Source organism: Chinchilla lanigera, unplaced genomic scaffold (genome assembly GCF_000276665.1).
Source record: "Chinchilla lanigera isolate Chin_1 unplaced genomic scaffold, ChiLan1.0 scaffold00020, whole genome shotgun sequence".
In the NCBI taxonomy this organism is placed as follows: domain Eukaryota; kingdom Metazoa; phylum Chordata; class Mammalia; order Rodentia; family Chinchillidae; genus Chinchilla; species Chinchilla lanigera.
In genome coordinates this window covers 29694802-29708767 of record NW_004955421.1, presented here as the reverse complement: position 1 = coordinate 29708767, position 13966 = coordinate 29694802, and the positions used below count along the sequence as shown (strand labels likewise).

At 40.5% G+C, this 13966-nt stretch overlaps 1 protein-coding gene across 1 annotated transcript in view; it reads right to left on the bottom strand.

Annotated features, from left to right (window-relative positions):
- The window catches only part of Adarb2 (adenosine deaminase, RNA-specific, B2 (non-functional)), a 322725-nt gene extending 319246 nt beyond the window's left edge, over positions 1-3479 (bottom strand). The window contains exon 1 of the mRNA XM_013513649.1: positions 3368-3479. Within this exon, the coding sequence (XP_013369103.1) occupies positions 3368-3479 (112 nt within the window). The remainder of the gene's footprint in view (positions 1-3367) is intronic.
- Positions 3480-13966: the final 10487 nt, after the last annotated feature.

The window sequence follows — 13966 nt, the reverse complement described above, 5'->3', positions numbered from 1 at the left end:
TTTTAGTGTAACACTTTTACATTTTCTCTTTTTTCCTATTTTAAATTCTCAAGCAAATTGCAAATCTAATTTGTGGTTTTCTTAATAGAAATTCTTGGATCATCTGCTGTTTTTAGTGTACTTTGATTCTGGTTCAAGTTGCTTTTAGACTTCATATGGTAAAGCTGATTTGGAAATTGTTTTTCATTATAAGTGGTAGATACATATATTGTTGATGTGAATTCCTTTAAGTCTGCTCCCAAATTGCCCTTGGAATAATATTCATTCAGTTATAGCATGTGTCTTAAGGAGAGTTACCAGCAAAATGTGACCAGTTAGAATGTCCGTGCTGGGGGAGACGTTCACATGTATCTCCAAACCTCTCTGAGGACTTCTGCCTTGCTAGGGACAAAAGGAGAGCTCACAATCTCTGAATTCAAATGAAAGTATCTTTGAAGTTATGTTGCCAATAGAAAGGAGTCAAAGGCGGTGGTCCTGTGGCACAGATGCAAAGGTTTATGCCTGAGTTCAGGCACAGGGTTGCGTCCCTAGTGCTAGGTCTGCCTAAGACGTAGTCTTACAAAGGCTTGTCACAGCCTTCAGTCCTGATGTATGAACTGCAGATGAGCTTTAGAAATATTCTGTCACTGAGTTCGGATCTCAACCAAAGGACAAAGTTTTTAGTTACCCTGGTTATTATTATCAGCATCAAAACCACCAATCATTGTCATTATTGTCCTTTCCTCTCTTTCTGGTGAAACTTACCTTCAATCACATAGTAAGCAATGCACGAAAGGTGATGAATGGTGGCTGCACTATCGTATGTTTGGGTTTGTTAGATGGAGATGTGAAGGAGAAACAATCAAATATTAAGTGGTTTCAGAATAAGTATATATCATGACGATCCGGTGGTGAGAACTTGGGATGCAGGTGCAGAGCCTTTCAGATCCAGCCGTGTCTGCTGTGGTCATCAGTCACTTGCTTGTGTGTCTCAAGTACATGCCTTACTCTATGTAGGGTTAAGCATTCATCATCAAACGGCTGATCTGCCTAAGAAGTTCTTATGAATTGCACACATGTTCTTTATCAAACTCTCCATTTTTCAAGGTCAAAACTAATCTCCTAAAGGCCAAGAAATTCACACAAGGAGGCATAGATGTCAGCTGTCTGAGTAAGAACTAGGGTCTTTCTGACTGGAGGATTCATGCCCCAAACCACTTGCCTGTACTGCTCTGCCATGTGAAAGGTTACACGGTTAATATTTCTCTTCACTTTAAAAAATTTTCAAGACACTTTTAAATAAATGTGATTAAAATTGATTTTTTTTTTCATTTGAAATCAGTTTTAGCAAATAAAGTACATTTAAAAGGAAGGTCAATTTAGAAGCTGTTTTCTTACCCATCAGTCCTTCTCAGGTATTAAACAGTTATATTTCTCTTCTTAAAATTAATTGATCCAAAACTATGCATATCACGTACATGTGCACACACAAATGCATATGTACACTGCAGCACCAATTATGCATTTTAAAATACTATTCATGAATTTTTCTTCAATATAGAAACATCTTTTAAAATTTACTTGTTCTATGGCAAAAATGTCATATCTGCCTTCCCATAATTGATAAGTTGATTGGAGAGATGGATATACACATCTGAAAGTTGCACAGAACTAATTGTCACACAGTGTAAATGCCATAAGAGTTAAAGGAAAAAAGGTTGATGAGTTGAGAGGGATTCTTAAAGAACATGGAAACAGATGTAAAAGAAAATAAGTCTGAGGAGGATGGGAAAGGGTAATTAAATTCTAGAGGTAGGAAAACATTAACAGTGTCATGGCAGCAAAAATGAGAAGCTCTCATCAAGTCAATTATCTGTGAATATGTGAATCAATAGAGACTCTCATCTTGTACTGGCATAAAATAAATCATTAGATACCTTGAAAAATGGCATTATCCAATAAATGCAAAGTTATGTATAGTTTATGACCAAGTAATTCCATTCATGAATTTAGGAACGAGAGGTACTAGAGGATACAAAACATATTGTTCATGAAAACCCCAAGTGGAAATGATTCATCTACACTAGCATGTATATCATCTGTGTATATGCTGTGGTGATACGTGTAAAATGTATATCTGAACTTTCACTGTTAATGGAACATGGCACATGCAAAGACATGGTGAATCTCAGAAAAAATAATATAGAAGGAACAGTACATTATATGTGTATGCTTTTATACAAAATCCAGAAACAAGCAAAAGTAGCCTATAGAGTAGGTTAGTGATACATAAGAGATAAAACTGTAATTTTTTTGTTTTTTTGTTTTATGTCTTTTGAGACAGGGTCTCACTATTCAGTTCAGGCTGTCCTTGAGCTCACTTTGTAGCCCAGGCTGGCCTCGAACTCACGATGATCCTCCTGCCTCAGCCTCCTGAGTGCTGGGATTACAGGCATGCACCACTACACCCAGCTAAAACTGTAATTTAAGAGACAATGATAGTCAGAAGTGTCACAACTGCGGCTACATGTAGGGTGGAGCGGAGGACTATACTTGGAGAGGAACCAGAAGGTTTCGTGGGGCTTGTGGGCTCTCACCTGTAGCCCTGTGGTGGTCGTTGACATCTGTGCCTCACACCGACAGCAGCACACACTACACATACGAAGAGCAGCATGTGCTTCGTGCAGAGTTTAAAAGTAAGAAGTGGCAAAAATTCAGTTCAAGTACTTGAACGTGCAGATGCAGAGGGTATATTTAGTGGGCATGGTTTAAATGACGGTGCCACCACCAGGAAATGGGGGGACACGTTTGGAAGATTACAGTGGGGCCACGCAAAGCCTGAGATCCGTGTATATGCCGTGGTGGTATATGTAAAATGCAGTTTATGGACCGGAAATGTGCTTTCTAATTATTATTTTGTTTTTCATTAGGGTTTTTCAATTAATGTATGTTAATAAATCCAGTGTGTGTATGTGTGTGTGTGTGGTCACTTTAAAAACATGAAGATGCATTAAAATGTCAAGTAGAGATGTAGAAATGTAGAGCAGAAATAGATGTAGAGTAGAAATGTAAGTAGAGACACATTCAAATGTGGAGAGAGATACTAGCAGAAGATTAATTGGAAAGTGTACTTTCTCTTTCTTCTTCCCTGACTTTTGTCCCTTCCTCTGCACACCCCAACCCCACTTGTGACTCGCCCCTCACACACCACTGCCACTCACAGTCGCTTACTGTCCATCACTTGTAGCCTTACATCCATCACCTGTCTCTCGCAGATCACCCACTACCTAGGCACCATCCATCACTCAGCATCAGCCATCACTAATCATCCTTTAGTTACCAGTCAGCGCACAAGACGTAATCAGCACACACAGCATGCTTTGCTCACCAGCCGTCACCCGGCACCCTTCACCCGGCACCCGGCACCCGTCACCCGTCACCCGGCACACGGCACCCATCACACGGCACCCTTCACCCAGCACCCGGCACCCAGCACCCATCACCCGGCACCCGGCACCCGGCACCCGTCACTCACTGCTCCCCCGTCACTTATCACCACTCACCACTGCCTCACAGCTCACATGTCAACACTAACCTCTCACTCACTGTTCACCCCTCGTCCCCAGTCAGCACTCAGCGTCTGCCATAGCCTCTCACTGACTCAGCACGTACCTCTCACCATCGCTCATCACTCGTCTCTCCTTCACAGTCGCAGTGGCCATACACCGCACACGGGAGCAGTCACTTTTACCTCCTCTTCACCCTTCAGCAGCCTATGCACTGCATGTTACCTGCACTGCTATCTTACTGGGCATCATACACTTCATTTCTTAACTTCTACACAGAAAAGCTGCATTCATTAGCTTCTCTGAAAAAACAGCACTTGTCGGGCCCGGGTCCCTACTTCTGAGCAGCGACTCTGCTGAGCTCAGGTCTGAGGCGTCCACTTGCCATGGGTGCTCCCCTTCTGCAGTCACACATCTCCCTGGTTTGACTCAGGGATATCTGTCTGGTTCTACCTGATAGTTCAGTTTTCTTCCAGTGTTCTAGAGAGTTTAAAACAAAGAGTTTGTTGAATAAATCAAAATGCTGGTAGTTCTCTCTTTTAAATTGTAGAAGATAGAGCTGGCATTTCTTTGAAACAGTGACTCTAGTGGAAATTCGGTTTTCTTCATAGTTATCAAAAAGGGCTTCATAAGCAACTGCAATGTCCATCCACCGAGGATTGGATAAGAAAATTGTGGTACTTTTATATAATGGAATATTACTCAGCTGTAAAGAAAGATAAACTCGAGGCTTTTATAGGCAAATGGTCACAACTAGAGACCATACTCCTAAGTGAAATAAATCAAACATACATGTGCAAGCACCGCATTGTTTCACCAGTGTAAAACTTGAAAGAGTTAATTTAAACTCGGAGGTATGATAGATACTGCGAAATGATAGGAAACCGCTCAAGAGTAAAGGGCTTCTGGGATGTGGGAAAAGAGAAGGGAAAGAAGGAGAAATTTTATATGTATGTATATACAGGATAGTTAACATGGTTGTTCTTCTGTCTTCTATTTCTATGCTGAAAGAAACTGTCAATGAGTCTTTGGTTGATCAGTATTGCATTTCTATATCTGTTTTCATGAGAAGCCACTTTGAAGATATCAGTATTAATACAACAACCATTGTTAATTCCCTACCACTTTGTAACTCTGTATTGTCTGTACTGTTCTTTTGCTATGTTGTAAAATGTTGTCTGTCTGTTAATGTTTTTCCTCCCTTTATTTTTAAAATGAAAAAAAGGGCTTCATGATAAAAGCAATGGCAATCCTAAATCATCTCTAGTTAGCCTCTTAAATGAGAGTATGGATAGTGCGTGGGGGTAGCTTAAGTTTCAGTTTGCTCTTTGTGAAAGTCCTTCCGAGTCTCCTGGAGTTGTGCTCAGAATCCAGTACTCATGTATACGTAACTTCCCCAGAGTTCCATAGCCAGAGCTTTCTCTGCTTCTCCAAGGCTATCTTCTCCATACAGCATTTTACCAACCAGTTGCGTTGGAGTCACTCAGAAAGGAAGCTAGGTAGAGTGCAGAGGCATGCGCCTCCCAAACACAGAGCCACAGAGGGCAGAACTCAAGAATATGCATTAGAGTGACACTCCCTCTCTCCTTATTCTTCCTTGCTTGTTCTGTCTCACGCACACACACAAATCAGTTTATGCTTCTATTTCTTACAATTATCATTAATTAAATTAAAAGCAGAAGGTAGCAAAAATCAATTTAGCAGGAAACAGTTCCACAGAGGGCCTCAATCAAGACAGCTAGATGTATTGCTCTCCCTCAGTCTGTTTTGATCCAAGGGTAAAATGTAAACCAGCCAGGGGAATTTATGGACTTCATGTCCTTCAGACAATCCTCTATAAATATCATTTCTCCTCATGGGCATTTCAGGAGGATTAGAAAACAGAATTCAAGGTTTCCTTTCCTGACAAGAACGTGCAAGATAGAAATTCAGCATCTCAACTGCAGAGGAACTCCAGATTCGTTAATCCACTGGGAGAAGGGAAGGAAAGAATGCATTTTCTCTGTAAGTACTTCACCTGATGAGGCAGTTACCACCCATTTGACACTGAGGCAGGCGAGTGCATGTTACACTTTGGGAACAGCCTGGTGGGATATGAAATTAGAGCTCTAAGAGGGAGGCAACTTCCAGAACAAACAGACCAATCACTGGCATTTGGGTAAAACAGCAGGAAAGGGAGCTATATGCTACCTCTTTGGGAGCTGACAAGAACCAGTCCAATATTCATGTGTTCACAGAGAAAAAATAGTTGACTGAGTGGCTTGGGCTCCCTATTGCATCTGATTGCTCTCCTGAGTCTAGCCACACTGTCCATGACAACTGTGAGACTAGTCGTGTTAAAGATTCTTTAGTTCATAAAGCATTTTTAATTTTAAATTTAACATATCCACCCAGGGAGGAAGTCTTAATTCTACACTATACAGAAGCAAACATATATGCATCTTTAATTTTTCAGGAGCAATAAAGTGTGATTATTAAAGCCACATATACCCTTCAGAATCCTAATATTTCCTTCATGGCTTCCTACAGAGGAAGTAAATCTACTATATTGTTTATCTCTAAGCTAGAGCTAAGTTGCAATCTATGAGTTTAAAACTGTGAGCCCAGCTGGGCATGGGGGCGCGTGCCTATAATCCCAGCCCTTGGGAGTCTGAGGCAGGAGGATTGCCTTGACTTCAGGGATAGCCTGGACTACATCGTGAGTTCAAGGCCAGTTTGAGCTACATAGTGAGACCCTGTCTCAAAAGGGAACAACAAACAAAAAGCAAAAAGAAAAAAAAAGGCAAAACAAACAAATAAACAAAACTCTAATTTTTGTGGCTCCCCAACTTGCTTCTAGTTTGTTTAGTTTTTCAGGAGCAATAAAATGTGATTTTTTTAAAGCCACATATACCCTTCAGAATCCTAATGTTTCATACAAAGGAAGTGAATCTACTATATTTGTTTATCTCTATTTGTTTATCTCTACCAACATCACATCTGGGGACATCAGAAATCCGAATCCACTTTATTTGAAAGCATGAACTATACTAGGGATGAAGTCATGGTTTTGTGGTTTAAATAATCAATTTTTCAGCCTGAGTTTCTTTACTATTATTTATTTTTTCTCTCATCTGCTATCTGATAGAAAAAAAAAAGGATTATGTGGTCTGGTTTTTGCATAAAAGAGTGTTTAAGTGTGCAATTAGGAATTATTTTCAATAGATTTTGTTAAGGTGTCTGGATTTGAGGTAGATTTTTGTATTGGCCTGACATATGGTACCATTTCTTTTTCCCTTACTATTTTATTCATTTAAAAATGTTTTTCTTCTGCAAGCTAGCATATTATCTTAAGGACATTTTAAATAACTTTTGGGAAAAATGTAAAAAATAGTGGTGAGATTGAGCCTAAACATATGCACAAATGCAGATTGTATAATAAAGTTTATAAGGAAAAAATGAAAAATTCCATCTACCTGTACTATCTAGAACTTCATTACTTAAATTACTCTTTCCAAATTAATATATATAATTTAATTTTTAAAAGGAACATATTTATTACCTAATAGCAAGTATCATGAGGAATTTATTAAAGACTAAAATAAGATGGTTCATGGAACATCAATGAGTAAATACTTTTCAGTCCTGTTTTCTATAATGTAATCTTTATGACTATGCCATGAAAATTGATACTCAGTTTTATAGAGTGATAAATTGTATTTGATTTAGAAATTGTCAGGCAGCACAATGTCCCTCCAAATCAAAAACTAATTTAGTAGGCTCAGTATAGTTTATTCCTCTTTAGGGATTGAGACAAATGTGGCTCCATAAGGCTCCCGGCACCTGTGAATTGTTTACTGTTGACTCTACATGTGAAGGTAAGCAGTATCTCAAAGGTAAGAATTAGGACTTAGTCCTAAAAGAGACTCAAACAATTTCTGCATAAGCAGTGGCTTCATTGTTTTGTATTGCTGTAAGATCAAGGATCCATGCTGGGTATGGTGGATTGCACGTGTGGTCTCAACACTCCAGGAGGCTGAGGATGGATGACACAATTTTAAACCCACTCTGAGCACCTTCGTGACTTAGCCAGACTCTGGTTTAGAAAAAGGAATAAAAATGACTAGGTGTATAGCTCAGTGCAAAAGCCCGGGATTCAATCCCTACTACCACACACACAGGCACACACACACAAACACACCCCAGGTTGAGGATATTATGGTTTATATCTAGATGTCCCCTCAAAGCCTCATGTGCATGCTCATAGGTGAGGCCTTGAAGAGGTGATTGGTTCATGGCCATCGGACAGCCACCAGTGGATTCGTCTGTTGATGAGTGCATATCTGAATGTGATTTGAGAAGGGAAGCCTTATTGAAGGAGATTGGGTCACTGGGGGCATGGCCTGGAAAGAAGTATCTCTCTCCCTTCTTCCTTGATCCCTCTCTCTGTCTCTTATCTTCCTTGGAGCCAGTTGGCTATGGACTGAATCCTCTACAAATGATAAGCCAAAATAATCCATTCCTCCTGTAGTCTGTGAGTGTCACGTACTTTAGTGTTTCAGGAATGAGAAAGCAACTACGACAAAGCAGCCACTCTGCAGAGTTGCCCATACATTTTGGCCACAGTTGCAAGCTTGACTGCTTAATTCCACACTTAGTCTCTCATATCATCATCTGTCCCCCACTTCTCTCCACCGTCTGGTGGATACGGTCTTTGCCAAATGTCACGGCATTGCTTTGTCAAAAGATGCATCTCTCATCACTACTCCACTGTCCATTTCAGCCCCTTTTGGGGCTCAGCAGGGTTGAAATATCTGCATCCAATGACTTCTCCATGCTGTAAAAACCATGACAAGCTTTACCAAACAGACTTCTGCATTCCAGGCCTACTTTCAATGCCAGTAAATGCTCTTGTAAGTAGTTACATTTTGTTTGCATAGCGTGCTTTGGATCTGGGTGGGCAAACACTTTCTTTAAAGTTAGCAGGAGGAAGTTGTGGCCCATCACCCTTTCTATCTACTCAGCTCTCCTACCCACCATGAGAAGAGTCAGAGCTATGAAGTGAGTAGTGTGGCTAGGTCCCGTAATATTTTGAGATTCGTGAACCAGTTCCTTCTCATCTGCGGCTGAAGCCTAGATGTCCTCTAAGTTGCACCCTCTAAATTCACCTATTGCAGAAACCATGCATCCGAGAGCCAGTTCCTCACACTCTGCACTCTGTGAGCATGCGTGCTCCTTGGGCCTGGCAGCACCCTCGGTTTCTTGCCCCATATCCCACAAGCCCATCTTGCTGTGTTCTCTTGTCAGATCAGGCATCTTGGCTTCATTTCTCCAAAAACTCAGCTCCTCTATTACTTTTTTCTCTGCTTAAAGAGAAATAATCTAACTGGCTCTGTCAACTCTGAAAATCTCTGTCTTCATGTCTCTGCAGACATACGTGTGTACAGTTTGCAGCCAGGGCAACTCTGCTGCGGGTACCTCACCACACACCACTGACGGCTAACTGCACTGATGCACGGTGCACTGCTCATGTAGGTGTCCACATCCACGTCATGCCTGTGTCACAGCCGTGGAGTACTGTGAACTGCCCCCCTCCACCCTGCAGGACATGGCCCATTTGCCTGAAGATGTCAGTCCACAGGCTGCAGGCAATCTGTGACAGTTACCTTAGTCTCTGACAAGAGGAGAAAAAGGAGAACCTTGAAGTGAAACTTTTATAAATCTACACTTTCAGCATTAAAGAATCTTTAAAATTTTATTATTTATTTCTGGTTACTAAGTCATAGACAAGAGCAGATGACAGACTCATGCACTGCCCAAACATTCTCTTTTTTTTGAAGTTGCGCTGCACTGTGAAGTTCCCAAACCTGCGACCTGTGTTCCCCAAATGGACACACACAGCACAGGGTGAATTACAAACTCACGGTATGCATTGTCTTGCTCCATTTAACTCACATTCTATCGGCTCTGAAAGTCTGAAAATGATGATGAAACAAAAAAAAGACAACCATGAAGAAGGCACATACAAGGAATATTAAGGCAGGTCTCTTTTCCAGTAACAAATAACTCAGATGCCAGTTTTTCATTCCAGGGAAGTTTTATGGTTGGGTTAGCTGAGTCTCAGGGAGGTTAAATGATTTCCCTAAGGCATCATCTGACACACATCTACACACACCTTCCAAAGAAAAGACTCGTTCTGCTTGAGTTGGAACCCAAACACCTTCCAGCCCTGAGCCATTTGCTCTAACTACCGCACGGCGAGCCCCAGTGGGCAGCCTTCTACGCAGCAGCCCCCAAGGTCTGCTGCTCTCATTTCTTGCCATCTGTTTGCAACAAATATCTTCTTTTACTAAGAAAACTCCAAACTAGGAGTCTCTATGGTTTTTCTGTGTGTGTGTGACATGCCTCAGAAAGGTAATAAATAACTGTAAAATTTGATCCTTTTTCATGGCTTTTCCCCTCCTCGACCTCAAAACCAGAATACAATCTAATAATCACCTGTTACCAGTTATTTCTTTTGATATCGGATAGTATGTATTAACTTTTGATCTGATTTTCTAGATGACCATGGCTGTGCGTCTAGCATATTAGGTATGTTAGATATGTTTGTCTTTGGCTTCCAGGGACCTTTGGAATATTTTTCACATAAAAATGAGTAAAATGGTGGATATTGATCAGGTGGGTAGTGATTTAATGACCTGTGAATTTTTTTATACACGTTTGGATTTACCTCCTTCAATGCTTCTTAAATCAAGAAATTCTGGGGGCTGGGGATTTAGCTCAGCAGCAAAAGCGCCTGCCTGGCAAGCGCAAGGTTGTGAGTTCGGTTCCCGGTACCGGAGAAAAACAAAAAAAACAAAACAAAAAAAACAACAACAACAAAAAGAAATTCTGCCTACAAAACTTGTATCCTAAGAAAAGGAGGGAGCTGATTTTCTTCCTTTGTGCTCTTCCCTATGGGACAGAGCCCTCCTGCAGCCCGAAAAGTGGGTCTCTTTCCCAAACACATACCCAAATTTAGTTCTTAGCGCCTCTCTTCATGACGTCAGCCTGACTTCTGCACCAAGTGGAAGCTGAGCTTCTCGGCGTGATCCTGACACTTGATCCGGGTGACAGTTCGAACAACAGGATGAAAATCTACTAGTGCAGTTCACATTTGAAGCATCAGTGGGGAAGGGAAGACTGAAACTGGGTGTGAATATCATTCCTGGCCCATGTGACAAGGTGGATCTGAACACAGACAAGGAAACAGGGTCATGTTTGACATCTTCTAACTCACTGTGAGCTCTAGACTCCTGGCAAGGAGCTGATATGAAAAATGGTGGCCACTGTCATGGCATGTCTGAGGCTTTCCTGTCACAAATATATGAAGAACTCTTGGGAGAAAGGCTGGAAGCACCTCTGTCCTCCTAGACACTGAGCCTGACCCTGGCATTTTTATTGCAATTATCTTTGTGGCAGGGTAGGCAGAGGTGATGTGTTTTCTCATTAGCTCCTTTCTTACCATTGTTTATACAATGGTAATGTGGTCAGAGCTTTTCTCTAATTTTAGGAATTCCTGAATTTAGGATTTCCTAAATCTCCACAATTTATTCACTGCATAACAACAAGGAAACCATGGAATGTTTCTATGCCTCAAGCCACACAACAGAGATACATAAATACCAGAGCCATGTTCACGAAGAAGGTCAGAAGAGGTCACACGTAAGGAGAGAGATTCTCTTACAGAACATGGCCAGAAAGCCCAGGAGGATTCATATTGGTTTTTGATTTATTAAATGTACTTGAGAGGAAATTGAGTGGATGGAGGGCCCTCCTTGGCCATCTGGCTTTCCTCCATCCCTAGGCCCAGCCTTTTTTTCTTTAATTTTAAAGATAAAAGAACGAAAACATATTAAGAAATAGCCTCTTGCAGAGCCTCAGTAGATGTCACTGTTGACCTTGGGACAGGTGAAGAGAACACAGGCAGAAGCTGCATCCTTATCTTGGCTTAAGTCACTGGAGAAGGTAAAGCCTCAGTTTCTTCATATATAAAGCAAGGAGAATCCAATAAATCTCCCTTGAAGAGTTCTTGTGGGACTCACTTGAAACCTCTCATAGTGATTTTCATATACTTATTTCTGAAGAAGTCACATTTATTCTCTCAGCTCCCAAGAAACTGCTGTGGGTTGAATATGTCCCCTCCACACTGAATTTTTATGTTAAAATTTAGGAACTGATTTAGCCCACCCTAGAAATGAGGTTTATGGGTCTTTTTCTTTTCTTTTCTTTTCTTTTCTTTTCTTTTCTTTTCTTTTCTTTTCTTGTCTTGTCTTGTCTTGTCTTGTCTTGTCTTCTTTTCCTTTCTTCTGTTCTGTTCTCTTCTCATCTCTTCTTTTCTCTTCTTTTTCTCTCCTCTTCTTTCTTTTTTTCTTTGCCTTTCTGTCCCTTGCCCTATGTGGTGATGCCTGGGTGCCATCATCTATGAGGAATCAGTGGTCACCAGATACTGCAGGTGCTAGTGTCTTGCACTTGGATGTCCCAGGATCCAGAGTAGTACTTAATAAATTTCTGCTTATAAATTACCCAGTCTCAACATTTTATTAACATGGCGCAAATGGACTAAGACACTGATGGTGATTTTAACTAAGAAACTCTCCAAAAATCTGCAGTTTGTGAAAACTTAACACTTAGCTGGGCTGTGCTGCTGGTCACTTGTTGTCCTTTGACTTCAGGTGACAGTGCATCCTGATTGGCCTCCCTGTATCTTGCTGGATAGGCTGGGGAAGTTATGCAAAAAGGCTCTGAATTTTCTAAGAGTAGTCAGTAAATAGATCACATTCAGAATATCTCATGAAGAGGCGGTAGTTCTATAAAGACCCTGATAATTGTGCCTTGTTTCAGGCTTTTATGGTGTGCCATCCATGAGATGATTAGTGTGTTTTTTCGGACTAACAACAGTATGTTCAACTCAAATGTCACTTCCTGGGAAAAATGATCAATCTCTTTGACTTCACCAGTAAACACATTCCATCAGGGGGTCGCTAATATACTTTTATGCCCTCACTGTCAGCAATGATACCATTACCAAGCTTGATCAGCTATTCTTTCGAGGCTTCCCTTTAATTTTATTTTTTATGCAATCATGGGGAATGATAACCAATAAATTTAGCCTGATGTTTTCTCACTGATAGCTAAGTTTGAAGAAGCCCTCTGGGGTTCACCAGGCCCAAACTATTCAAAGAATTTGCATAGGAGATTGAAAATGATTTTCACCATGGGACAGAGGATTAGAGCTGAGTTGTGGCTGTTTCCTTTGCCATTAGAGTTACAACTTGGCTAAATGTCACTTAGTCAAAACACTGTATTCTGCAGGATTTGCAGGCAGGACTCACTGTTTGTCTTTAATAAATTCATTGACTCACAGACGAGGTTTTAGATTATTTGTCTGAGAAAAGGATGTGTAAGTGGCTCCAGACCGCTGATGTGCAGTTTCTCATTAGGTCTGTGTGGGCTCAAAGTGCTCAACTCCAAATTAAACTCCAGAGTCTTTTTTGGAAAACATTGTAACAGCTGTGAAATGGAAAAGGGAATTTAAACGAGAGTTGCAGATAGGGATCTTAAAGGGGTACCCACCCAAATCCTTTCTACGTACAAAACCAAGGTTCTCACTTTGTGGGCCTTCCTTATCTAAAGACTAGAACTTTTGAAAAGCTATTTTAACGCCTGAACTGTTTCTGAGGTTCTACCATATTAGTTTCATTTGCAGAAGCTTTGCCTTGCTGTCATTTTCAACTGAGAGCACTTTCTACCAAGAGATAATTTTCCAACTAAAATTTAAATTTAAATAGTGTTTTAAACTGTGGGATATAGTTTCGTTTTTGAATTTCATACTAATAAATCTCTTAGGACTTGTTATACATGTCCTGAAGGTAATGGATTGAATCAATGATATTTTAAAGTCTTTTTTGATCCCAATTATTGCTACCCTTGGATCAACAATTTTCCTGTATTGTGGTTACTTCTGTATCAGAATTGAACCTAAATCTATACAAAACACCAAAGACTTTTGCAACAAATCAGAAATCATCAAATATAATTACAGAAGGCATCTCAAATGCAAGTATTTTTCTTCTTGCTTGTTTTGTTCTATTTGTTTGTACATTGCCAGGGTATGTGTAAAGGGGTATGAAGCTGGCTAGGTCTATTGAAAATATTGGGGAATGCTAAGATAAATATCTAATTTTAGGATTACTTATCAGAATGACTATACTGATTCCATAAAGTTTTACTAAGCACCTATCACATAGTAGGCTTTGTTCTCATGCTTGCAATATAATATTAAAGCAAGAATCTCTTTAGATAGTTTATGTTTTTGGAGGAGACAGGCAGGCGTGTGTGTGTGTGTGTGTGTGTGTGTGTGTGAGAGAGAGATACCAGAGAGTGAAGAATTATTTGGAGAA